Source organism: Nannobrachium achirus (assembly GCF_963921795.1).
Source record: "Nannobrachium achirus genome assembly, chromosome: 1".
Taxonomy (NCBI): domain Eukaryota; kingdom Metazoa; phylum Chordata; class Actinopteri; order Myctophiformes; family Myctophidae; genus Nannobrachium; species Nannobrachium achirus.
This window is the reverse complement of record NC_137810.1, coordinates 56,330,156-56,357,619: the sequence shown is the minus strand read 5'-3', so window position 1 is coordinate 56,357,619 and position 27,464 is coordinate 56,330,156. Positions and strand designations below refer to the sequence as shown.

At 43.7% G+C, this 27,464-nt stretch overlaps 1 protein-coding gene across 1 annotated transcript; it reads right to left on the bottom strand.

Moving 5' to 3' along the window:
• Positions 1 to 4,452: 4,452 nt before the first annotated feature.
• enc3 (ectodermal-neural cortex 3) lies at positions 4,453 to 27,337 on the bottom strand. The gene is made up of 5 exons (XM_080736411.1): positions 27,088 to 27,337; positions 24,932 to 25,485; positions 23,409 to 23,889; positions 22,361 to 23,140; positions 4,453 to 7,046 (listed from the first exon to the last, which is right to left on the bottom strand). Exons 2-4 carry the CDS (start codon positions 25,471 to 25,473, stop codon positions 22,394 to 22,396), a joined length of 1,770 nt encoding a protein of 589 aa, XP_080592537.1. The 5' UTR covers positions 25,474 to 25,485; positions 27,088 to 27,337; the 3' UTR covers positions 4,453 to 7,046; positions 22,361 to 22,393.
• Between the last annotated feature and the right edge of the window lie 127 nt (positions 27,338 to 27,464).

Below are 27,464 nucleotides of genomic sequence, written 5' to 3'. Positions count from 1 at the left end.
TTTCAAAGGCAGCCTGGCCGCAACGGATTTAAAGTCCAAGTGCACAAATGGATGCATCAAATATAGAAGAGAGTTGGGTCTGGGTTGGGTGGCATGATATCCAGACAATATTACAGAGATGGATGTTGGCCCATTGATAATGCATGAGCAAAAACAACTCAATGATAAGTAGGCCTTCTCCCTCTGTCTCTCTCTCTCTCTCTCTCTGTCTCTGTCTCTGTCTCTGTCTCTGTCTCTGTCTCTCTCTCTCTCTCTGCCAGTCTGCACTCAGGAATGTGCCTGCCATAGCTTTCCTTTTGCCAACGCCTCATTTTGCTCTTTGTCTGTACTAGGATGGCATTTCTCACAAAAACCTCACCACTGAAGATTGAGAGGTATGAAAGGGTATACTGGTATAGCACCTGAGTGCCACAGAACAGGATTAGTACATTCTCAGAGGTTTGAGGGTAATGATGTGTTGAATGTGTGTGTGTGTATATGTGCGTGTCTGTGTGGCAAATGCCAGGGGAAGAGACAGAGACAGTTCCCATTCCGCATAATCGCCCATTACGCTGAATTGCACCTTGCGGTGTCTCTGTTCTGGGGCAGAAGGAAGGGCGTTTCATCACAGTTCAGTGTAGCAGGTAACACCGCATCACTGTCTGTAGATCAACTCAACATTTACTTTAGAGAGAAAAATAATATGTCTGCTTTTCTCTCTTTATCTCCATATTGGGAGTGGGACAGGTACAATTTCTGTTGTTTCTGTTTTTGAAGTTAAACTATGGATAGGCCTATGAGTTTCAAGAGCAAACGGAATACATTTGAGGGTATTTGCATCAGTATCAGGGTTAAGGCCCATTCCCACTGGGCCAGATAACAGATAAAAAAATCTCTTTCTCCAGATATTTTTCCATTCAAAGTGGATGGTAGATACAGATAAAAAAAATATTTGTCACAGATAAAAGTATCTGTGGCAAATTTCTGTGGTAGATATTTTTTTTATCTGTATCTACCATCCACTTTGAATGGAAAAATCAAACCTCGGTTCGAAGTGGAGTGGTGAATCTGAGCAGCGTGCGTGCGTGTATGTGTGTGTGTGTGTGTGTGTTGAGTGTGCCTGGCCTGCACAAAACAGCGCCCCTCCTTTAACTAGTGTGTTGTGTGTGGCCACTCAAGGTATTGCCAGGCTACGGACACGGCCAGCCAGCCACCCAGCCACCCACCCACGGACATACCCACGGACATACCTGTCTATTGGGAGTGCTTTCACCACTCCAAAAATATCTGGAGAAAGAGATTTTTTGTATCTGTTATCTGGCCCAGTGGGAATGGGCCTTTAGGGTGGTTTGCATCTTGCATCTCTCTATTGTTATTTTGTTGTAGTGTCTGTGTAGCACATATCCTACAGGGTTGCCAACCCTCCTGAATCGGGCAGGAGTCTCCTGAATTTTGACCACATCTCCTGCGGAGCTCCTGAATTGTCATTTCTCCTGAATTTGGTATCTGCCAAAATTCACCAGAAAACAGGAAACTATGAGCCTGGGCCACAAGGTAGTGGTCCAGGCACCTAGGCTGGTAATCCATCCAGCCCTTGCAACGTTGCAGGTTCGAGTCCCGATCCTGATGACCTTTTCTGCGTGTCATCCCCCATCTCTCCCCGTCCCACGGCTTCCCAGCCTACTGCACCTATCAATAAAAGGCAGAAAAAGCCCCCCAATTTGATTGTTCTTTTTGTTGAAAGGTGTGAGATCTAGCTCTCTCTCTAAAATCAAGGCGAAACACCTGAAAAAAGTGATTCCCATCAAGGCGAAACACCCGGAGGAAAAAAAAAACTCATGCAAATGAGGTCCAAGTCAGCCTAGAATCTCTCGATTACAGACAGACTTAGAAGAAAAACGGCTTGTCAGTTTTTCTTCTAAGTCCAGCTGGACTTAGAAAAAAAACGCCTTGTCAGTTTTTCTTCTAAGTCCAGCTGGACTTAGAAAAAAAAACGGCTTGTCAGTTTTTCTTCTAAGTCCAGCCTTCTAGAGGTCTGACTTGGACCCAGCTTGGACCTCATTTGCATGAGTTTTTTTTCCCCCGGGTGTTTCGCCTTAATGGGACTCACTTTTCTCTGGGTGTTTCGCCTTGATGGGACTCACTTTTCTCTGGGTGTTTCGCCTTGATGGGACTCACACTTTTCTCTTGGTGTTTCGCCTTGATGGGACTCACTTTTCTCCGGGTGTTTCGCCTTGACTGGGACTCACTTTTCTCCGGGTGTTTCGCCTTGATGGGACTCACTTTTCTCCGGGTGTTTCGCCTTGATGGGACTCACTTTTCTCCGGGTGTTTCGCCTTGATGGGACTCACTTTTCTCCGGGTGTTTCGCCTTGATGGGACTCACCTTTTTCCAGGTGTTTTGCCTTGATTTTGGGACTCACTTTTTGGGGGATTTTTTGGTATTTTGGGACTCACTTTTCTCCGGGTGTTTCGCCTTGATGGGACTCACTTTTTTCCGGGTGTTCCGCCTTGATTTTGGGACTCACTTTTTGGGGATTTTTTGGTATTTTGGGACTCACTTTTCTCCGGGTGTTTCGCCTTGATGGGACTCACTTTTTTCCGGGTGTTTCGTCTTGATTTTGGGACTCACTTTTTGGGCGATTTTGGGACTCACTTTTTTCCAGGTGTTTTGCCTTGATTTTGGGACTCACTTTTTTGGGGATTTTTTGGTATTTTGGGACTCACTTTTCTCCGGGTGTGTCGCCTTGATGGGACTCACTTTTTTCCAGGGGCCCTATTATGATCCAGGTCTTATGCCTTATGCCTTAACTTCTTTGTCTTTTTTTACTATTTTGTTTTTGTTTTTTAAATATTTCAAATAGATGATCTGCAAGTTCGCAACGTGCAGATGTAGATCAGCATTTGAAGTATTTAAAAATGTTTTTCAAAATAGTGAAAAAAAGGTAAAGAAGTTAAGGCATAAGGCATAAGACCTGGATCATAATAGGGCCCCAGGTGTTGTTCCGCCATGATTTTGGGACTCACTTTTTGGGGATTTTTTGGGACTCACTTTTCTCCGGGTGTTTCGTCTTGATGGGACTCACCTTTTTCCAGGTGTTTCGCCTTGATTTTGGGACTCACCTTTCTCCGGGTGTTTCGCCTTGATGGGACTCACTTTTTTCCAGTTTTTTCGCCTTGATTTTGGGACATACTTTTTTGTGTCGGTGGGGGTGCACGGAACTCCACAACGAGGGTCTGGGGTTCCCCCCAAAACCTCTTAACAGAAATATAATATTTCCCTGTGTTCTGTTAAATTTTTTTTACATGTTTGATACTTTTATCAGGCTTGCTTTAGCGTGGGTACAATTTCAGCCTTAAAATGCCAAATGGTGTACAGATTTGATGCAAAGTAAGACATCTTCTCATCTTTAAGTCATTACTTAAGTGAATATCTGTATGATCTTGCATGCATTGCCCACACACCCCAAGCAGACCCCGGCTCGACCATGACCAGATTTGAACAAACCTATTAAAGGTATTCTATTCACTGACCTCATTACTAGTCCGCTGCGCCTGCACGGCGAGGTCATCTCACAATGCTTTCTGAACTGGATTTGAAATTATTCTGCTGGAAATCAGTCTTTAAAGTAAGATCTTCAGTGGGGCTTGAACCCACAGCCTCTGTATCATTAGCTCAGTATCCTAACTCATTAAGCTACTTGCTGCTTGAAACATAATTGTCTTTTTTCTTATTAGACAAACAACAAACAAATTGTGGGAATTTCTCCTGAGGTGTCAAACTCCCAAAATTCACCAGAACACTGGAAATGACATCTACTATGTTAATTTTTTTATATATAAAGGATATTTCCGTGTCTGCAGATGTTGTATTTGATTTTGGGACTCACTTTTTTCTTGAAACCTGCCTGTAGCAGGGACAACCACTCAAGCAACCACACCATTGAGCCCTCAACAGGTATCTCCTCCTGATGCTTTTGAGTTTTTCTCTTGTATTTTAGCCTTGAAAAGACCAAAGTTCTGAACTGAGAGTCTGATCGTTAGACCACTACACCATCTCTCACTAGCGCTATATTATAGTGCTTTTGAGTAATTCTTTTGTATTTTAACCTTGAAAAGGTCTGGGATTGAACAGAATCTAGTCTCATAACACATCGCCCAGCCCTACTCTGAACGCAATCTGGAGGACAGGAGACATGTTGTTGGTAAATACTAGTAAACACTCGTAGCCTTAAATCAGTTTGGAAAGTATTCAAAGCACGCTGAAAAATACCTGTGTGATTATATGGCAGCCAAAGCTGTTTTAGTGACACAGCTGCAGAATTCTACTCATTCTTTGGAAAACAGGACAGACAGAGCAACATGTGTTTCCAAGCAGATGAAGTTTATTGACAAGTTAGAACTTGCAGAAACTGGACACGTCTATTGCAACATGAAGTAACATGTGTTTCATCAATAGCTTGGTGATACAAAATCAATAGCTTACATTTAGAACCACAGACATTCCAGAATCTATGATGCACACTCAGAAAATGTTGCTACAAAAATGCTTTGATTATTCACATTGCCCCAAGCATGGGCCATGACAATGATACAAAAATTAAGACAAAAGGAGATTTCTTTGTACAAATTATGTGCAAATCGAAGGTTTACAACAAATTAATTACAAAACCAATATACACACTATACACAAATGGTTTGTATTAACATTACAAATGCAGAGAGAAAAACATCAAATATTTTGGGGCTTTGACTTGGTCAAATTTCCATGAATGTCCAGAATAACGCTCAAGTTGTGTGAAGTTGTGTGTGCATGCATGTTTGGCAAAATGGATGTTTGATTCATGTACATGGTATTCAAATACAGTCTCGAAATTGTAGGTTGACACAAAACAGTGGTTGGCAATATCTTCAAAAGATTATTAGTGTAATTTCTAAATGGAGCCTAGTCAAAAACGTGTGTAACAATGGTACATTCACAGAAAATATGCATTAAAAAACATGAGCTTTGAGGTCATTTTCATAAAAGAAAAGACTAGGTTAGCCTACTTGGAGCAAATAAGAGGCAATGTATATCTATACAAAAGGATATAATATAACCCTGAGACACAAAACACAGAAAAAAAAGGACATGATCTGCAGCAAGATTGTGACCTAGAATAGAAAACGCATCTTCTTTTTAATCATCATGGGTCACATTCTCTCGGCCAAGTGTTTTAAGTTGAGGAAGAAGATACGGATTTAAGTTGACCAAAATTGAGGGAAGCTCGAGTCCAACTGCTAAAAATACAGAGACAAAGATTGCTTCGGTGCACAAAATCATACGCTACCCAGAAATCTCTGCCTCTGCCTATTCCAGGCACGGCAAAGGCCTTGTTCGGTCAGCAGTCTTAAGTAAATTACACCTGAGTAACAGAAGAGCGGCCAGTGTCAGGGGGAGGAGCATGAGCCACAGTAGGGGTGGGCGATATGGGGATAAATATCGTGGAGACGATACAATGTCTCCACGATATGCCTTTTCAGAGGTATCATATCGTGATACAATTGAGGGAGCCTTGTAAAAAATCCTGTTTAATCGTTAATACAGAGATTCATTGCAGAATTCAACTTAAACCTGCATTTTGGTCTAAATCAGTAGTTCTCAAACTTTAAAATGTCAAGGTCTCCACTTAACTCTGACAGTATACAAATGAAACCAAATCCATTTGGTTTCATTTGTATGCTGTCAGAGTTACATACTTGTAAAGTTCAATTTAGACCTCCCAAAAGGAACCCAGAGAGTCTAGTTTTTGTCAAGTAACTTGAAAAATAACCATAGAAACCAACGTGAAAAAGAATCGTGATAAAATCGTGTATCGTGATACAGCTTGGGAAAATATCGTGATATTGTATTTTTCCATATCGCCCACCCCTAAGCCACAACAATGCACAAGTATATACATGTATGTCTTTATATCAGGGGTCTTCAACGTTTTCAGGCCAAGGACCCCTTAGCTGAGAGAGAGACCGCCACTACATTTTCATCAATTTCATAGATAGATTCATATACTTGTTTGACAGCACTGTCATCAGTCTATTTTGGATTCATGTTACATTCATATGTATTTTCAGGCATTTAACCACTTAAATCATTGATATTTTGTAAACTTGACCTTTCACTATGTACTTGGTCTGCTCTTTTTTTTACCTCTACACCAAACCTATATAGCCGATCTACAAGCTCTCAACACCTCGCAGTGCAAGGCGTTGAGAGCTTGTAGATCTGCTATTTTTGGCTCAGGTTCTCCTCTGAATAGGGATGCTAGGGTTCAAGTTGTTAATTTAAAAGAATTATCCTATCACACAAGGATTTGGTGGCCCCCCCTGTAGCAACTCTTAAGGACCCCCTAGGGGTCCCGGACCCCCTGTTGAAGACCCCTGCTTTATATTTTTACATGGTTAGCGAAATGAAACAAAATGGCATCCTCCTCGTGCCATCGTAAATGAGTCAGTGACAACACTAAATAATGTCCTTCAAGAGTTCGACGAGTCTCAAACTCTTTTTTTTTTCAGATGTTCAGCGATTATACAGCCGGTCAGTTGAGCTGTGCTGGATCGATACGGCCAGTTCTTTCCAACAGTCTGTTAGCCCTGGGAAGAAGGCGAGAGAGAAGGTCTGAACAGCTAAAACCCCGACTCATACTTCGTCGCGGCACAGTGTCACACACCAAGAATATAACGTTTTAAAAAAAAGGTAAGGTGGTGACAGCTAACGAAATTTCCAACAAAGAGGCCTGCAAGGACGACCTGATCAGGATACAGATCAGGTGGGGAGAGTCCCGGAATGGGGGTAGGGGGGGCAAGGAGACAGCAGGCCTCCAGTCACCGAGTCACTGCTGCGCCGTCTCCCAAATCCTGTGTCTTTTTGGTCCTGCAATGCTAGAGGACATGTGATTCATGCTGTGCTGTACGGGCCCGCCAGCAGGAACACCCTCCTCCTTATCCCCCTCTGCTCCGCACCCAGGCAGAATTCCACAGCCATCGAAGGGAGACACACGCCTGCATTCCAGACACCACTGGCTGTCCGATCTGGGAAGAGAGAGGGAGAGAGAGAGAGAGAGAGAGAGAGAGAACATGGTGTTAGGCATGCAAAGAACTCTTGAAGAGCCACTCTACTATGGGAATCCTTCTGATTTGTGTGAAGGCGGACCACATGACTGTAGGGGCAGCCTGGACGTGCTCACAGAACAGAGAGCAATGTAGTCATCCAGACTTACAGATCAGCTTATCACCATACCACATTATCAGGCTTATCCCACATAGCATTAACCCATTCAGAACGGGGAACACATTTTGTGTATCATTATTCTATGCTTTAACTATTGAAAAATAGCAGATATACAAGCTCACAGCGCGGCACCGAGTGCCGCGCTGCGAGCTTGTAGATCTGCTATTTTTGAAAAGTCGTGAAAATTTGAATTTTGACCCGATTCTATAAGTGTCTTTTGAATCCTTCTAAGATTTTTTGAAAAACCCGATGTTTCTATGTCAGCAATCTGGCCAGCCATCGTCAAAGAAAAGGTCCTTTTCACTCAAATGGAGCTCAGTTAGTCTGTTCTTGAGAGACTACTATGTCAGTGGTTCTCCTTTTCATGTGAAGGACCCCCAAAATTATATTTATTTGGCCACGGACCCGCATCTCAAAATATTTAGTTCCAGGGACCCCCCAGAAGAAAAATTTTAGTTACAAACGTTCGCTTTGAAAATACATATATTCAAAGATTTGCACACATTTTCACGACTTTTTCAAAAATAGCGGATCTACAAGCTCGCAGCGCTGTGAGCTTGTATATCTGCTATTTTTCACTGGTTAAAGCATTCAATAATTCTAGGCCTAAATGGGTTAATAATGCCTTAGGAATGGGCAGTATTTAGCCAAAGTCCTCCAGGCATGCGGGATTAGGCAGCTCTAAGCATTTATGTCATTAAGAAATAAATATCCCTCTCAGTGGAAAGAGATCAACATACAGTCTAGCTCTAGGTGATGTATGTGCAATGGAAGGACTGGAAACCTGGATTAAAATGTATTTAATTATTCAACGTTTATCGTACATTGGGGTTTTAGCTCTTTATTCCGTTCTGATTAGCATCTAATTTGGAGTTTCCGAAATTTGTCGAGCGCCGAGTTTTCTGCGCTGCATACGTTGCGGTGAATTCTTTGGGTGCCAGAGATGGAATCTCTCTCATCCCACCCCGTCTCTGTGGCCTCACAGAGATATTCTAGCATCTAATTTTCCCCTCCCCTGCTGTTAAGATGGAATGCCTGATCTTTTTTGGGGGGTAGGAGAGAAAAGGAGACATGAAATGGATCTCTCGTTTGCATATTTTTAACGATGCAAAAAGTTAGCAATGAAATTCTGCCAGAAAAGATGAAGAATGTTAGAGTGTGTGTGTGTGTGTGTGTGTGTGTGTGTGTGTGTGTGTGTGTGTGTGTGTGTGTGTGTGTGTGTGTGTGTGTGTGTGTGCGCGCGCAAGCCTGTGTGTGAGAGATTAAGAGTGTGTGTGTGTGTGTATTCTATTCTGAGGCAGACATATAGAGGCGACATAGCTGTCTCTGCTGGGGGCTTGTTTGGGGGGCCTAATGAGCTCTCATTAACATGGCTGCCTAAGCCAGCTGATAAAACTAAACCTGGACTGAATCGTGAGCATCTGCCACTGTTACTGACAGACTTAAAAACTATCCATGCAAACTAGAACTCCAACCTGCATGTGCTGTGCAGTATTAGGGCTATCATGTGCAACAGGAAGCCCAATGGAAGATTTGATTACTTCTGTGCAGGTGTGCGTGTGCGCGTGTGTCTGTGTGTCTCTGCTCCTCTTAAATAGATACCTTTATTATCCCAAGGGGGAAAATCAGTTGCCCAGAGGCAGCACAGAAGTATAAGGTTATTTACAAAGTTACAGAGAAGTAAGAAAAACGATAATGAAAATAAAAAAACAAGAACAGAGTACAGTAAGAGCAAGGTACGTCAAGAAAGGGAACGAATTATATATATATATATATATATATATATACATACACATAAAGTGTCCTTAGGCACAACTATCAATATAGTACAGTGCCCCCAAATCAAAGTGACCATAACAGTCAATGCTAGTTAGTGCAACAAGTATCTCACCATCATTTCAAACACAAGCAAAAAAAAACACACCCGTGTGAAGTGGAGCTGTGTGTGTGTGTGTGTGTGTGTGTGTGTGTGTGTGTGTGTGTGTGTGTGTGTGTGTGTGTAGATCATGTGTACCGATTTTTGTGACATTTGAAGAAAATATGTAGGAAAAGGAGCAAAAAGTGTGTTTTGCGTTTCCTGCGTTCCTGAAGTAAGGATATGGTTTCTTGTTTTTAAGAAATAGGCTCCTCCCACAAGTTCCGCAAGGCGATTACGTTGTCGCGTCGCTCCAGAGATCGTTTGTGTTTCGTTTTGAGAGGGTCGTTCCCCCTGAAAAACACGTTTTGGCATGAAACGGTTACGTTTTGCGCGTTTGTGGCGCCCCCTATGGGTCGAACTGGAAATGCTTTTGGGGATTTGTTGAATATCCCACCCGTGACTTGTGGTTAAAATTTGGTGTTGACTGGATGTTTCGTTTCTGATTTATGGCTACTTCTTACAAAACGGGCTCCTCCCGCTAACTTTGGAACCCTGTTACGGAAGAACGGTATGGACTATCGAAATATCCTTTGAATATGTTTATCGCATGAGTCCATAGATCATGTGTACCGATTTTTGTGACATTTGGAGAAAATATGTAGGAAAAGGAGCAAAAAGTGTGTTTTGAAGAAAATTCAAAATGGCGGAAAATCTATCATGGCGCAAATGGGCGTGGCCTATATGGGGAGATGCGTCATGACCCAAGGAATCCAGGGAAAAAATATTTTTAATTTTCCGACCTACGGTTCAAGAGTTACAGGCCAAAACGTAAAGTGGGGTGTTATGGCGCCACCATGCGGCCAAATGACACAATTATTTTTTATTTAATCCTTGAAACCATTATGAACCTCCTCTCCAAGTCTTGAAACTCTAGCCCCTATGGTTTGCGAGAGACAAATAATTGAATGTGAGTTTTTGCGATTGCCATTATAAGTCAATGGGGAAAATTAATTCACTAATAAATTAATATCAATTAAACTATTGAACCTTTCTCTTAGCAAGTTACTAGCCCACTATTCCCGAGTAAGCCGGTCGATTTGACATATGGCGCGAGTGTGTGGTGGCAAAACTGTGGGACTAGTAGCGTGCCGAAGTTTAGGAAGTTCAGGCTACATACGGACAGACCCACAAAGCTACGTATAGGGAGCCTGTGTTTCACACAGCTCCAAAAACTCAAAACTACTAACACAACCTAATAGTGCAGAGTGTCCAAAGGTCAGCAGTGCGATATAAAAACAACTAGAAAAAGAAAGAAACAAGAGAGTTCTGTTAGCAGTTAAGTTCTGCTGCCGTTTTAAATCTCTCACAAGTGCACATGATGCAGATACCAGACATCTAAAATACCCATCCACTCCACAACACTGTCACGGTTTCACGTGAGCAGCAGCTTTATATTTAGTAGTACATCGCTCCATTGCCTGGGAAAGGGCCTTCACGTGTACTCAATGTATTGTACAGTAACTGTATACCTGCATTCATGTCCACCTGTACAATCTCAACTCATGGAACCACTTAAGGCGCAATGACACTGGTAGAGGTTTCGGCCGTGTTGTGTTGCTCCAGCGATTAGAAACTGATCATCAAAAATAGTCTCCTGGTTGATTTACGTTGCACGGTAAAAGAACTCAAAGTCATTATTTTAGAACAGGGGTCTACAACAGGGTGTCCAGGACCGGGACCCCTAGGGGGTCCTCAGAGTTAATACAGGGGGTCCTCCAAATTGTTGTGATAGAAACCTTTTTTCTCTTTTTTTAATATTAACCATTAGCATCCATAATCTGAGAACTTTAGCCAAAAATAGCAGATCTATAAGCTCACAACGCCTCGCGCTGCGAGGCGTTGTGAGCTTGTAGATCGGCTATTTTTGGCAAAGAGGTTGGTGTAGAGGGAAACAGAGCAGACTAAGTACAGAGTGAAAGGTCAACTTTATTACTTATTGACGGTTCAAGTGGTTACATATCTGAAAATACAAATTGACATGAATCCAAAATACACTCATGATTGTGCTATCAAACGATGAAACTAGGCCTATATGGAATCTATGAACAGGTTGTGGGGGTCCCTGCTTCATCTCTCTCTCCACTAAGGGGTCCTTGGCCTGAAAACGTTGAAGACCACTGTTTTAGAACATAAAAAAACACAAACAAAGCAAATTCGGCCAATATAGTATAACGTCACAAAACCCAGTAAGGCAAAAAAGAAATAAAGACGTCAACTATGTGTTCATTTTGCTACTTGTGTTAGTAAGAAGACCTGGACTGGATTTGCAGATCCAGATCTTCAAACGGTAAAATCATCAGGGATAATTCCCAACTTTTCCCGACTTTCTGCAGGAGACCATTTTGGATTATTTCTAATAAACGGAAAAACCGAGCAAGATGGACAAGATCACTGCAAGGTAACTACACAAATCTAAACCTCTACCAAAGTGTCATTGCCCTTTAAACCATACATTTAGTTGACCAGATTTCCACAGGATTTATACCAGGCCCCTCCTGTTCTTGCTATATACTAAATATCTTCGCCGGAAATAGCCAATCTATAACGATCACGTCACTTTGTGAGCTTGTAGAATCTAGATCTGCAATCTTCAATAATTGAAACCTTCGGAATAGCTAGTAGCTACGCAAGGATTCACGTGGTAATAATAAGTACCCTAAAATGAATTAATAGTTTCATGAGAAGTTGTATCACATTTAGTTGCGATACACTTAGGGGTGGGCGATATGGAAAAATACAATATCACGATATTTTCCCAAGCTGTATCACGATACACGATTTTATCACAATTCTTTTTTCCAAGTTGGTTTTTATGAAGTTACTTGACAAAAACTAGACACTCTCAGTTCCTTTTGGGGGGGGTCTAAATTGAACTTTACAAGTATGTAACTCTGACAGCATACAAATGAAACCAAATGGACCCTTACGGGTCCATTTGGTTTCATTTGTATACTGTCAGAGTTAAGTGGAGACCTTGACATTTTAAAGTTTGAGAACTACTGATTTAGACCAAAATGCAGGCTTAAATTGAATTCTGCAATGAATCTCTGTTATTAACAATTAAACAGGATTTTTTACAAGGCTCCATCAATGGTATCACGATATATACGATACCGCTGAAAAGGCCTATCGTGGAGACATTGTATCGTCTCAACGATAATTATCACCATATCGACCACCCCAGATACACTCAACACAAACACTCACACAGCCTCACTGTTGTCAGTTCAATGACTCCATCAGATAGCACCTTCACTGACTGCCATTATCCAAACCTCACTCAGTCAGCCATTACACAACAACAGCACCACTGTCACCAGAGATGAGCTCCAGTCTGTTAAACAGTCTCTTCAGATTACTCGTCAGGCCAGGGTCAGTTTGACAGAACCCTGGCTTGTATCAGCTCTCAGCCATATCTAGAAAAACACATTCATTGTATAGACAACACAGAGAGGTAGCCCTAAGCTAGGATAGACTATTAGGAATGCTAGTACACTCTCAGCCCCTGCTTGTAGGTTCCTATCCACATCACATATTTGTGGATTGTGAGAGATCCAAATCTTATCTCGTCATGTTGTTACATATTTCATATAGCGTGATTTAGCTAGCTACATATCTGGCGTTCTCTAATGAGGAGGTGTACAGAAATGTGGTGGCAATGCTAGCAAGTGTTTTGCCTCGAACATACCCAGTATTTCCAGCCTAATGCACTAGAATAACCATAGGACTACTGCTTCGAGATAAGGTAGGACTTCTTCCCAATGTGAAGTCTGTGACCTTCACCGGACCAAGCAGTTGCGAAGGACAAATATGAAATGACTGGTCTGGAACACACAGGTTCTACTTGACTAGTTCTGTCCACGCACGCACACGTATGTTATCTTTCTCTCCCATATGGGAATGTGGCCAGATTGGCTGGCCTCAACATCGCTGAAACACAAGAAAATAATTACCAACCCACAGACATTGGTTTGATGGTAAGAAATAAATGCCTCCAGCTAAGAACACATGAATACAGTGTGGGCACAAGTACACGGTCAAATCCACTGGATTCCACTCTGCACACGCCTACAGACAAGAGGTGAAAATGGATTGAAGTTATTGCCGGTACTACAACAACCCCAAGCGTTATCCCAGCCGTTAAGGCGTGAACCACATCATAAGCTCTGGTGCCTGAGAGCCGCGTACCCGGTTCGATTTCCGACCTTTGTTGCATGTCACTCCCAGACTCTATTGCCTCGTTTCCCCTCTGTCTACTCTACACTGTAACCATCATATCAATAAAACCAAGAAAAGCCTGAAAAAGAAAAGAAGAAAAAAGAAAAAAAGAAAACACTTAAAGAAAATGAAATTTTGCCTAAAACCTTCTCCATCAGTGCCAAGACAAGCTTCAATACAAATCTGATGACTTCCTTTAGAAACTAGGCAGACTTCAGTTAAGACCCACAATGACACTTGCTTAAGGACAGTCATTTCTATTCCCTTTAGCTTTGGGCAAAATCTCGATATTTCGATGTCCCGCTGTTTCGAATCCCCAGTACTCCGGTTAGGGTTAGGGTAAGGGTTAAGGTTTAGACTTATTCACCAGGTTAGCATTCACCTGCGTCGGCAGGTTAACGTTCCCCCACGATGGCAGATTAGCGTTCACCGGCGATTCTGACTACTGGCCACTCGAAACAACGGCACAGCAAAACATCACTACGCGCCCTTAGCTTTGTCATACCACCTTCATCAGCATCCCCAAGAAACCCAATTACCCACACCACCACCACACCACCCCTTCCTTTATGTGTCCCTGGCGTCCGAGAAGGTCTGCATCATGTTTACTAATGACCAGCTACAATTACACTGTATTGACTAACGTATAAATCACGTTTCCAGACAACTGTTCTTTTGCCTCATGAATTTACATTAGTTTTAGGGTTTCATGAGATTTTCAAGCAATAATGAGAGGCATATCTTATCGCCGATGCGGTGTGACAAATCCTACCAAACAGGACGGGCGGAAAACCTGTATGCATGTCCAAAGCAGTTACTTTTCAGGAAACTGCAAATAGAACCCGTGTGACAGTATTTGGGCATGTCTTATAAACTTAAAAAATAACAGGTCACATTGTGACTATTTTCAGTACGTATAAAATGTATTAACTCGCAAATACCTGGAACGCGCCCGAGTCGCGTTAGATTTTAACCACTTTAACCATTATGTTATGCTTTAACTTTAGAAAAATAGCAGATATACAAGCTCACAGCGCGGCACCGAGTGCCGCGCTGCGAGCTTGTAGATCTGCTATTTTTGAAAAATCGTGAAAATTAGTGCAAGCCTTTGACCCGATATTTGACCCGAACTTCTAAATCCTTCCTCTAAATCATGCTGTTCTCAAACCTTTTCATGTCAAGGACCCCCAAAATTACAGGTATTCGGCCACGGACCCCCATCTCAAAATATGTCGTTCCAGGGACCACCCAGGAGCAAAAATTTGAGTTACAAATGTTCGCTTTTAAGTAGATATATTCAAAGACTTGCAAAAAAAAATCATGATTTTTCAAAAATAGCAGATCTACAAGCTCGCAGGTGCCGCGCTGTGAGCTTGTATATCTGCTATTTTTCACTGCTTAAAGCAGTGGTTCTCAAACTTTTTGGGCTTCAGTACCCCCTTTTCCTGATTGCTGAATCCAAGTACCCCCTTTAATCCAGTGACCCATACAAGTCTGTAACTCTGACAGTGTACAAATGGAACCAAATGAACCCTAACGGGTTCATTTGGTTCCATTTGTACACTGTCAGAGTTAAGGGGAGACCTTGACATTTGGTAGTTAGAGAAACACTGCTCTAATGGACAACATTTTGAATAGAAATTACTGACATCAAAAGTCCAGTTTTTATGTCAATATGTTGAAAATAAAAGTAAGTAGTCTGTTTTCTATTCAGTTACAGTAAAATTCATACTTAATTTGGTTTAAAGCTACGTACGTATACAGAGCAGCACGTTCACATACATTTGTCAATATTTGATCATTAAACATAACAGTAAAATAATTGTTTCCATTTTCTCTCAAGTACCCCCTGTAGTACCTCCGCGTACCCCTAGGGGTACACGTTACCCCATTTGAGAAACACTGGCTTAAAGCATTCAATAATTCTAGGCCTAAATGGGAGATAAAAGGTTTCTGCCCGACAGCAACAATAGTCTTGTTCAGCGCAGCATTGCAACTAGCAGCGGGCACAAAGAACACTGCTGTGACGGAACAGTGAATACCAGCCACTCCATCGCTACTTCAGAGGGACAAACATTACATAATGCAGATTAATTACAAAGCGTCTCTAAGCCCAGCTGGCCACTCTGAAAAGACCCCAGTTACTGTATGACGGCTCATCCCTTCTAAAAAGGAGTTAATCAAATTAGTCGGGGAGATTATTCAGCCACTTTCAGCATCTTTCTTTACCCTTTACTTTTTTTTGTCACTCTCAGCATGTTGGAAAAAAAAGACCAATAAAAACTCTATTAGGTTTATGCAAATTTGGGCAGCCGTGCCCGTGCTGAGGGCTGTAACGTGGCAGATTGATTACTCAGGGGAGCGGAGACAGGGTACACGTGCAGGGGCGTCACAAAGGGGGGGTAAAAGTGGGACTGAGTTACTAGGAGCCCAAGGTGGAGGAGCCCTAATTATTTTATACTTTAGCGATTGAAAAATAGCAAATCTACAAGCTCACAGCGCGGCACCGAGAGCCACACTGTGAGCTTGTAGATCTTTAGATAGTGAGATAGTGTACAAATCTTTGAATATATGTATTTTTTTAAGCGAACATTTCTAACTCAAATTTGGCTTCTGGGGGGGTCCCTGGAACTAAATATTTCGAGATTGGGGTCCATGCTATTTTTCAATAGTTAAAGCACAAAATAAGGCACAATAAATAATGCGTTCCCAGTCTAAATGGGTTAAACCCCCTCCCCCTATGAAGAACATTCATGGGGGGCCCCGCAGTGAATCCTTGTACCCAGGGCCCAGAATTTGGCGCGACACCCCAGTACACGTGCGCGTGCTCTGCATGCGTACAGAGAGAGGGAAAGGGATCGTTGTTGTACACAGATGCCACAATAAAAGGCTCATTCAGCATGCGTTGCTGGTGGCCCTCACACAGCCCAGCATTAATAAAACATTAGTATTGAGTGTGTGGGGGCCTCTCTCCTCCTCCTCCTCCATGCTCCCAAACTGACCTCTCCCACTTTACGGCAGCTGTCTGGGGATGAAGTCACCACCCACCCACCCAAACCCCCCACCCCAGCGACCTTTGATCCCTCCAGGTGTACCCTAAGCCAAAGGGACGATTCATACTCCACTTATAGAGCCGAATGTATTTCGGTTCGGCTCTGTCCAAACTACAATATGACGTCATTCAGAGGTTCACCGTCATTAATTCAGCTGTTCGGTGCCACCGAGATTTTGTGACTCCCCGAACCGAAATAAATTCGTCTCTAAAAGTAGAGTATGAATCGGCCCTTACACGCAGAACTGTGCCCACCTCGAGTGTTTCATTTGAAACCCTTAAAAGGAGAGTGCTTGTGTCTGTGATTTTTGTATGCATGTGTGAGTGTGTGTGTGTGTGTGTGTGTGTGTGTGTGTGTGTGTGTGTGTGTGTGTGTGTGTGTGTGTGTGAACACACACACACACACAGTGTGAGGGGAGGTTGGGGCATGTATGAGTGGATGGAGAAGAGGTGAAAATGTGTGCAGAGCAGAGAAGAAAGGGCGACTTTATAAGTAGACAACTAACAGCCATTGCTAGGCCTCTATAGTTCAGTGGTTGGTGGGAGGGGGGGGGGTCTGGGGGACAGAGACCATGCTGAACTTTGTGCAGGAATCTCCAATTACATTCTGTCTGCCTTCACTCTGACACAAACTAAAACTAGACAGACAGGATGAAGCAAAATATTACACTCTATATCCGATAATTGTATAATATGTGTCCACCACTACCGATCATATTATACACATTAGCTATTACTAACGACTACCTTATAAAAAAAACTAGCTATAACAAGTACAGTAAGTCTGCAAGTTCTGCGAAAAAAAGGTGTCGAAAAGGAGAAGTCAAGCTGCGTAACCGATCCTTTTTCGTATTTTTTTGTCTCTGTTAAATAGTAATTTCTTTGTTCCATCTCCTGACCATAACAACAAACATACCATAATACTTTCACATTTACAAATACTTTTCCACCAACAGCGGGCTGTGGTCTGGCCGTGCAGTCTGCGGTTAGTCACATCTGGGGTAATGCAGGGATAGACGCTAGCACGGTGACGACAACACTGGAGAGCGGCTTCATAATAACAACCTAACGAGCGGGGCAGACCCAGCAAAAAGCCTGGACAACTAAAGCCTTGTTTATACTTCGCTGTACTAGGGCTGTCACGATTATGACATTTTACATGACGATTATTTGTCACTCAAATAATTGCGATTAACGATTTAATTGTGTTTTTTGTCGTTGACAATTACATTTCTGTTTAGCTTTTAGGCTTTTAAGTTGCACATGGCAGATATGACACATGACCTAAATATACAAAGAAATTACTGAAATATTTGACAACTTTATACTTAAAAAAGAACATTGATAGTGGAAATAGCAGATCTACAAGCTCACAACGCGTTGCATCGCGACGCGTTGTGAGCTTGTAGATCGGCTATTTCCACTATTTTTGACTTTTGTTTTAAATATATGAACATTTTTCAACATGGAAACGATTATGACGATTATGAAAAATAAACACGATTATGTAAAAAAAAAATCACGATTAGACGATTATGTAATAATTGTGACAGCCCTACGCTGTACTACAGCAGGGGTCTTCAACATTTTCAGGCCAAGGACCCCTTAGCCGAGAGAGAGAGAGATGAAGCAGGGACCGCCACAACCTCAGATCCTCTTCATAGATTCCATATCGTTTCATTGTCTGTGTATCAGTGTATTTTGGAATCGTATCAATTTGTGTTTTCAGATATTTAACCACTTGAACCGTCAATACTTACTAAACGTGACCTTTCACTCTGTACTTAGTCTGCTCTTTTTCCCCCTCTACACAAAAGCTCTTTGCCGAAAACAGCTCATCTACAAGCTCACAACGCCCGTTGTGAGCTTGTAGATCTGCTATTTTTGGCTCAAATTCTCAGAATATGGACTCTATAGTATAGGGGTTCAAGTGGTTCATATAAAAAAGGGGGAAAAAAAGTTTCTATCACACAAAGATTGGGAGGACCCCCTGTAGTAACTCTCTGAGGACCCCCTAGGGGTCCCGGAGCCCCTGTTAAAGACCCCTGTACTACAGTGTTGTCGTGTACAAAAAAAAAAAAAAAAAAAAAGCAGATCTTGTAGATCTGCTATTTTCTGCATGTAACGCCGTCGTTAAGACGGCGTATATAAAATTAAGCACAAAACCCCTCAACCACAAAGCGGCAGTGACAAATCATCGCTAATGGAGATGCAGGCCACACCTTCATTCCTCCCAAATTAGAATAAGGATGGCTGGCTTTTTAAAGGACAGGCCATGCCAGCAATGTGATGCCTGTTTGTGTGAGTGGCGCGGCGGCGGTGGCGCGCAAAGTTTCACAGCTGTGCAAAATCTCACAACATTACAGAAAAACAGATCCGACTGCGATGGTCTTCAGATCCTCATAAACACGAAGATGCAGGCACACAGACACACACACACACACAGACACACACACACACACAGACACACACCCACGACACGACACACTATTATTTCTCTCTCTGACCCTGGTTGAAAGTTGACAGCCTCGGGAGCTACGAGTATTTTTAGCCCCGACGTTAAGTCGTGGCTGCCAAACGGCGCAAAATATAGCCTAACTTCAGCACTGTGCCTCGCTCTTGTTTTTCCCAGTCCCAGAAATCTCCTCGTAGTTTTGCCACCCCACACCCGCTCCCCTCGAGCCCCCCTGTCACGGGTGAGAGGGAGACTAGCGTCTCGGTGCCGCGGCGTCAGAAGGAACAGGGTAGGAGGATGCCTGCTTAACAAGCAAGGCTTCTGGAAATCTGAGCTTTTTCCATGTCAGTTGTAATTAAACATAAAGAGACTCGGGCAGCGAGGACGGTTTGCTACTGTAACTCTCGAGAGCTCAATAAGGACTCGGTGGCCTTGATCTTTCATTGCCCGCCTGTCTGTCTCCATCCCAGCCAGTAGCCCCAGCCCAAAAAAATCTAACCTAGCATGAAAGGCAGTGTATATACCAGGAGCCCCATGCTGGTAAGCCCAGAGTTCCTCCTCATACAGCTGTTTACTGTAGGAACAAGTCAAACATAAGCCCCCTGCTTCTCGTAAATTTGCGGCCCGTCAGCTTTGCTCTCCAGCTGTTGGCGGCACACAAAGGAGCGCTTTTAAATTACTTTCCCCATTTTCCTTAGATAAAGACCAGCTGTCGTAGATAAAGTACAGTAGAACTTTGACCAAACTAAACGTCTGCACCGACAAAATATGCAGAAATGAAGATTCAAACCAAGTATTTAACAGTTTCGTTGATGACATTTCTGAAATGCAAGACATTACACAACTTTTAAGTCGTTTTAAGTTGAAGCCGTCGTTGTTAAGGTGTATGAATTGTGGGTGCTTTTATTATCAATTTACTGCACAGGTTTTTCTTTGACAATCATACAAAATAGTCTCTCTCTGAGCTTAAATAGGCTCAGAGTAGTGAAACGCACACTAACTTGACCCATTTTATACTTTGTGGTCCGATGGTGTGTGAAATCACAAAACAGCCATACTACATATCAGCATATCTGCATGAATGTATACGACATATGTCACAATGTGCAATTCTTTGAATGTTTTGAACACATGTTTTAAGAAAAGTAAAACTAATACTAATGCCCAATTGTGGGCCACAATGTCCAAAGAGGTACTGGTGGTTAATTCATTAATGAAATGAATGAATGAATCAACTAGCTAACTTTGTTGGGACAAGGACACGGCTAACACAGCACTATCTTTATGTGCTCCAGTCCAGTTTCGGTATCAGTGTTTGTTTTCTCTGCTCAGTGACTGAAGCTCTGTGGCACTGGGGAATTAAGTGCTCTTTGAACCATATTGAAGCTAGCATGGCACGCACCTCGAGAGGACAGCGCACTCTTTATGAAGGCACAGCGAGCCCCATTCAGAGAAGGTCAATAGAGGACACCGTGCCTCTTTGTTTGCTTTTGTGGGATGACAAGTTTGACATTAAAAGACTATCACCCTCATTAAGAGAAAAAACTAAAGAAAATGTGCTGAAAGACGAAGCGGTGTTTGAGCCGAATGTAATTTCGTTGACTAGAATAATCTCGCTCCACCCGTTGCAATCAGTGCCAAAACCAGATCAAGGGACAGGGTTCAAGTCATGAAAACAAAACCAGATCTAATATTGCCAGTTCACAAGTCAAAACAACCTGCAGAATATTCACAGTGTTCTCTCCCTATCCATCATCTTCAAACCCCCCCCCCCCCTTTCCTTACCCTGCGTGAAAGCCAATACACCTCAGGAAAAGATGTAGTGTATCATCTCTTATCATGAAATGACATGAGGCAGTGAAAACAGCCACCTGTCTTTTTCATCACACACACGGTCTCCCTCGGGCCCTCGATATAGAATGTTACAGATCACTCAATCACTTTCACATCATCTTGAAATGGATCCTTGCCTTCCTTCCCGGCGCAGCAGTCCCATGTCTAATTGAACTCTATTCTGGTTTTGTTACTTCAACTTGCACCGATTGTTGTGGTGGACACAGATAGTCCATTACAATGTATAATTTTCCCTTTGTTATCCACGGTTAAGGCTCATTCCCACCTGACGCGATAAAGATAACGATATGTCGGCGTTCACATCAATTATGACAGCTTTATCGTTGTGGTGTGGACGATACCATTCGCTTCAAATGAAAACTATATTTTTTTTGTATCATTATTGCGCCCAGTGGGAAAGGGCCTTTACTCTGGCAGTTTCTTAATAAAAAAAAAAAAGAGGTACTGAAATGTATTTAGGACAATAAAGCATTTTAAACAGCAGGTGTCACCTCACTCATAGACAAATGACACCACATCTTAGCATTCATTTCAAAGTAATGACTCATCATCGGGCAATTATTCTCTACCTTGGCCTTGCCCTGCAGTGCACCCTGACGACATGCACGCTGGCCCTGCAAGCACAGACCTGATGGTCCCTGCACCCTCGCTGCTCACTGCATTCAGGGACTGAGCTCTGCTGTAGTACTGTTAGAGCTCTGTCTGTAATTACACAGCCTCAGTGACATTCCTCCTTCACTCTAAACCAAGACTCCTCCATGTTTATTCAACACCCGGCCAGCACACCAGCAGCTAGATAATGTGTAACTGTAACCACTGGCAACCCTGAAAAACAGCCATAGGGGGATTTTTAAACTGACCTTTTCCACAGCCAAGTGTCATAAACATGGGTCCTGTTCAGTGACGTACAAGTTGGGCACGGTTTCTTGAAAGTATTTTTTGATTTAAAACCTTCTTGTTGGTTATTCTACATTCATATTCATGTTATTACTTGCACCAGCAGAGCGCGCAAGTACTACTTTGGGCGCAGTCTGTTTCTGGCCGACGGTACAAAGGCAGGCCCTTTAGCCAATGAGGGAGCACCGTTCTTGGTGACGTCACCACCAACAAGTGCGACCTGATAAGGTTGTCACCTCGACAGGGTGCATTCTAGTTAATTCACCTTTCAAGAGGCCAAAGGCACAGGTAGTCCCCATCACAGGCCCCTTTTTTGTATTCTGTACATATAGTGTACATAATACATAGTACATTTACACTTGTGATTGTGATTATATTGAATGTTTTTTCTTTAATGATATTGAATGTTTTTAAGGTATTGAATGTTTTGGTGCTACTTTATATGTTGATGAATTGAATACCAAATGGAAACAAGACTGCAAGGACTTTTTTGGTGTAAACCTTTTAGACTAAACGTTTTGACTATACTCTTGCTATTTTACATTATATAATCTATCAATCAATAGGCATTTAGAGAAACATATTGGTGAGAAGATAAAGATTAAGATTCTTGCCACAAAAGTACAGTAGAGAGAGAGGATTGAACCCCACTCAAAGGGAACACATTGACAATGACAGTGATAATGTCATGTCATTTTAAGGAACTCAGTGTATTACTCACCAAAGAACCATTGTCATTCCTCTCGCTGGTCCCCTAGGCCGAGAGGTACTTCCATGTGCTGACAAAGGCGGTGGGTATGAGAGAGTAGGGAACACTGGTCACACTGTCCCAGGAGTCAGTCGACGGGTCGTAACAGTCCAGTGTCTTGCACCTCTGAGCCCCGAAGTACCCTCCGACCACGTAGAGCCTGTTCCCTGAGGCCACCGCGTGGCAGCTGATGCGCTTGGCCGTCACGTCGCCGAACTTGGACCACTGGTACGTCTCGCTGTTGAACCGGTAGGCCGAGCTGGCCGAGAACTCCGTGTCGCCGCCGATCACCACCACGTGGTTGCCCACCACCGCGGCGGCCGTGTAGCGCCAGAGCTGCGGGCAGGCGGCCGGCACCGTCCACCGGTTCTGGCACGGGTCGAAGCACTGGACCTTGGGGAACTTGTCTCTGTTGACGCTGGTCCCCCCGAAGGCAAACAGTTTGTTCTTGGCGCCGACCACGGCGGCGTTGCTCACCCCTTCTCGGAGGGGAGCCACGAGCGTCCACTTGTTGGTCTGAGGGTCGTACTGTTCCACCTGTTTGAGCGAGACGGACGGGGAGGCGGGGAAGGAGCCCGTCAGAGACGTGTGTCCTCCCACCACGTACAGGATGTGGTCGAGCTCCGCCGAGCCGTGGCCAAACCTGGCGACCAACATGGGCGCCGCTTTGGACCACTCGTCGTGCAGCGTGTCGTACACCCAGACGTCTTTCGAAGCCCCGTTCTCAGAGCCACGCCCCCCAGTAACATAGACCTGAAACGAGGCGAGAGAAAGAAAGAAAGAAACCGCATTAGGAATAATTTTATACATGTGTATATGCATACACAGTAACACACTACAAGAAAATAAATGATAAATGATATATGTATAATACATACATAATGTACAATATATACACACACGCACACGCACACACACGGTATATAAGTTGTAGAGGGACTCTTCAGTCTTCATAATACATAACATATAACACAAAAATCATGCATCACGCACAGCCTACAATGGATTCTCATTCACATACCTTACAGCCAATGGCACAGGCACTGCACTCTTTCCTCGGGCTGGGGATGTCCGTCTTGGGCGTGATCTCTTTGGTCTTGTTGTCGATCATGTAGACCTTGTCGCACATGAAGGTCTGCCCGCCCAGGAGCAGCAGGGCCTGGCTGACCTTGCGGGGCCGCGCGCAGAACCCCGTGACCAGGCCGTCGTTCTGGAGGATCCTCATCTTGCAGCGCACGGCGTCCTCCACGATCTCGCGGCCCACCTTGTGGCCCATCACCAGCTCCTCCGAGGCCACGTTCTGCAGCAGGTAGGTCTCGGGGAGCAGCGCCAGGCGGACGCAGCGCAGCAGCTCGGGCAGCTCGCTGTGCCGCCGCTCCATGTCCGCCTTGACCCAGTCGATGACGGCCTCGTACACCAGGCTCTCGTCCTCCACCTCCAGCTCCTCGCTGAAGATCAGCTCCTGGACCTTGTCCCGGGGCAGGCTGAGGAAGTCCTCGGTCCTGTAGAAGATAGGGACGATAAGCGATGTTGTAGTCTATCGTGATAAAAGACACTCACGATAATCGTATCGTGGAGATTTCATTTATCGTGAAAACGTCCTCCATCATGCACTGGGATCAATTCACCTTTTATGTGCCGAGCTGCATATCCGGTACAATTTAAACCCTCTATTGGTAAAATGTGCTTATAATATACGTACTTGATACAGTACATACTTGATACAGTCTTTTTTTCACTCTACCATATGTCTTTGTCAAAAAATAGCCGATCTACAAGCTCACAACGCAACGCGTTGCGAGCTTGTAGATCAGCAATTCTTTTGGCAAATGTTCTGCCCCCAGGATAATGGATGTTGGGGATATTTTGATTATGGTGATAATTTACAATTTACAAGACGCTTTTAATCCAAAGGGACTTACAATAAGCAGGTAATACGTCCATATAATAAGCAAGATAATATGTCAGTACATCAACAACAATACAACAAATGCATAGGAATATCAATCTAGAAAAACAATAACATAGATATAGCGATAATATCGTATATCGTGATTTCTTTGGTCACAATAATTGTGTTATGACATTTTCACATTGTCCTAGGGGTGGGCGATATGGAAAAATACAATATCACGATATTTTCCCAAGCTGTATCACGATACACGATTTTATCACGATTCTTTTTCACCTTCGTTTTGATGGTTATTTTTCAAGTTACTTGACAAAAACTAGACTCTCTGGGTTCCTTTTGGGACGTCTAAATTGAACTTTACAAGTATGTAACTCTGACAGTATACAAATGAAACCAAATGGACCCTTACGGGTCCATTTGGTTTCATTTGTATACTGTCAGAGTTAAGTGGAGACCATAACATTTGAAAGTTTGAGAACTACTGATTTAGACCAAAATGCAAGTTCAGGCTGGGAACACATTTTGCTGTTTGGGAGGGGCTTACAGTACATGTACAGTATGTAGCAACATATTTGTTTTGTAGGCTAATTTCTGATTTAGCCCTATTCTACATCGTCCCATCCCATCCCTACCTGTAGAGCGTGGCGAAGTCTGCCAGGCACATCCTCCAGGACAGCTCGTACAGCCGGTGGCACTGGTGGGCGTCCGACAGCAGCATCATGCCCAGGCAGTTGGACTGGTGCAGGTTCTTCTCCAGGAACTCCGCCGCCGCGTCCCTGATGTCGTGGAACTGAAGCATGTCGCCGGCCTCCAGCAGCGACTCGGCGTTCTCCTCGTTGATGAGGACCCGGGCCGAGTAGGCGTAGTCGAGCAGGAGCTCCAGCACCTCCGGGTGGAGCGAGTCGTGGAAGTCCACCTCGGCGTCGCGGCTCTCCCGGAGCCCGCCGCTGAACATGGCCTCGAAGTAGCGGCTGCAGGAGGCCAGGACGGCCCGGTGGCAGGGGAACGCTCGGTTGCCGGCCTTCAGGACCACGTCGGTGAAGACCCGCCGCTTGCGGAGCAGGTTGAGCTGTGTCAGCAAGCTGTCGGCGTGGGACGTCTTGTGGAACAGCTGGATGTTCATGGAGCCGGAGCTGGAGCGCGACTTCCTGTTCTCGTGATTACTGACAGACATCTTGACTTGAACCTGGAGAAAGAAAGACAAAGGGGGGCGGGGGGAAATCTTATCAGTGTGGAAGGAATGACTCATTTCAAAGTTCTGTTTTCCATTTGTCTTGAATGGTTGGGTATAATTCAGGGGGAAGATTGGGAAAACGACACGCTACTCTCACCCTCTCTTAAGCGAGTGCTACAGGTCTGCAAAAAGAAATCCACTACACTCCCTTTTCAATTGAACAGAACTGTTCAGACAGCTGATGATTAAGAGCAATGTAAAAAGACACACATTTTAAAGTTAGTCATACATCTCATATCAGTATGCTCGGTGACAAGCGGAAGTTACCGTCAGACTATCACAGGGATGAAAGGATATATCAGATAAGTAATTCATACAGGAAGGCATGTGTGTGTGTGCACTGTGTGGCAGACTCGAGAACATGATATCAGTGATATCAGTGTGATAAAAGTCTGAACGGCATTAATCTTCTCTTGTTGTATCCTTGGATAATAAGAAAGCATCTGGGTGTCAAACACATCCATGCTCAACACCTCTGTCAACATGTCAAGTCTCTGAATCACCTCAGCAGAATTTTAAGCCAATACATTCCTGCCAAACGGCTCTGTTCTGGCTCACACACAAGACCGTGTGAGTGTGCCAACGGCTAAACTTTCAAGAAGATCTGATCTTTCAACTATTCCTCACACCTCTTTGATGACACCATTAAGCAACTACTGTACAACCGATTAAAAAACATGTTTATTTAGCACTGAATTCAGACTTAGAGCCTCTGCTTCAAGAGAAAACATTCCACCGTGTCTGCTACAAGTACACAACTGAATATATATTTGTTATAACATGATCCCATATCATTACAGCGCCTGTTAATGTATTTAAATGTATAAGTCGACATTGAAGACATGTAAGTCTACTAAATGCCTAAACTGTAAACTGTAACTGTAAAACAAAACCCATGGCAGCTTAGAGAACCACAGTGCAGTGGTTCTCAAAGTGGATTCCAGGGACTCTGTCTGTGGGTTCCTTTTAGGGGTTCTAAACTTTTAGGGGTTCTAAATTGGCCCATACAAGTCTGTCTGACAGTGTACAACTGGAACCAAATGAACCCGTTAGTCATTTGGTTCCATTTGATTGGTACACTGTCAAGAGTTAAGGGGGGACCTTGACATTTTGAAAGTTTGATTAACACTGCCATAGTGCAGTGCACACGACTACAGAACTTATAACCCTTCTAAATAAAATACTGTCTGCAGTGAAACTCAACGTGACAAGAAACAAGAACCCCCAGCCGGACTTCCGTGGTGGTGGGGTGTAGTGTTGGGGGGCGATCTGAACCAGACCCTGCGTGAAATCCAATTCGTTTTGTGCAGTAAATGTAACCCTTTGTCAGCAGGTCGGTATGTGATCAACTTTCCTCCGAAGTTAGCAGCAGCAGCAGTCCGCAACTAACTGCGGCTACTGCTGCTGCCAGCTGGAGCCTAGATCAAAGCGTCGGATGTTACCCAGCTGTAACTAAAGTAAAACATTTCGGAAGTTCACTAAATGGCAAACCCAAGCCCCTACTACCGGTATGTTGGTAATCGATATATAGCGATAAGTATAAATCCACCTTACCTAAGCCTTTTCTTTGTTGACCGCTGGATAGAGCACGGCAGAAAGAACGAAGTTGCTCAGATGTTAGTTGTTGGCCCGTTTCTCAATTTCGACAAAACTGCTTCATTCCGACCCGTAACGTTTGTGGGAAAACAACATGTCCTGGTAAAATGGATGGTTGATAGTAATAACCCATCGCGGGCTTCGATCGATATGTATTCCAATTTCCACCGTACAAACGCGTTGGCAAAGTTGTGGTAGCTTTATCAGATCTCTCCGGGGTAAAACCACAGCCGCGTGGACACCAGCAGTCAGCAGCACTAGTGCTTTCTCTGCGAGAGAGACCAGAGGCATTAGTAGTGTTCCATCTGGCTCCTCCTACCCTTCAGTTCACCAGA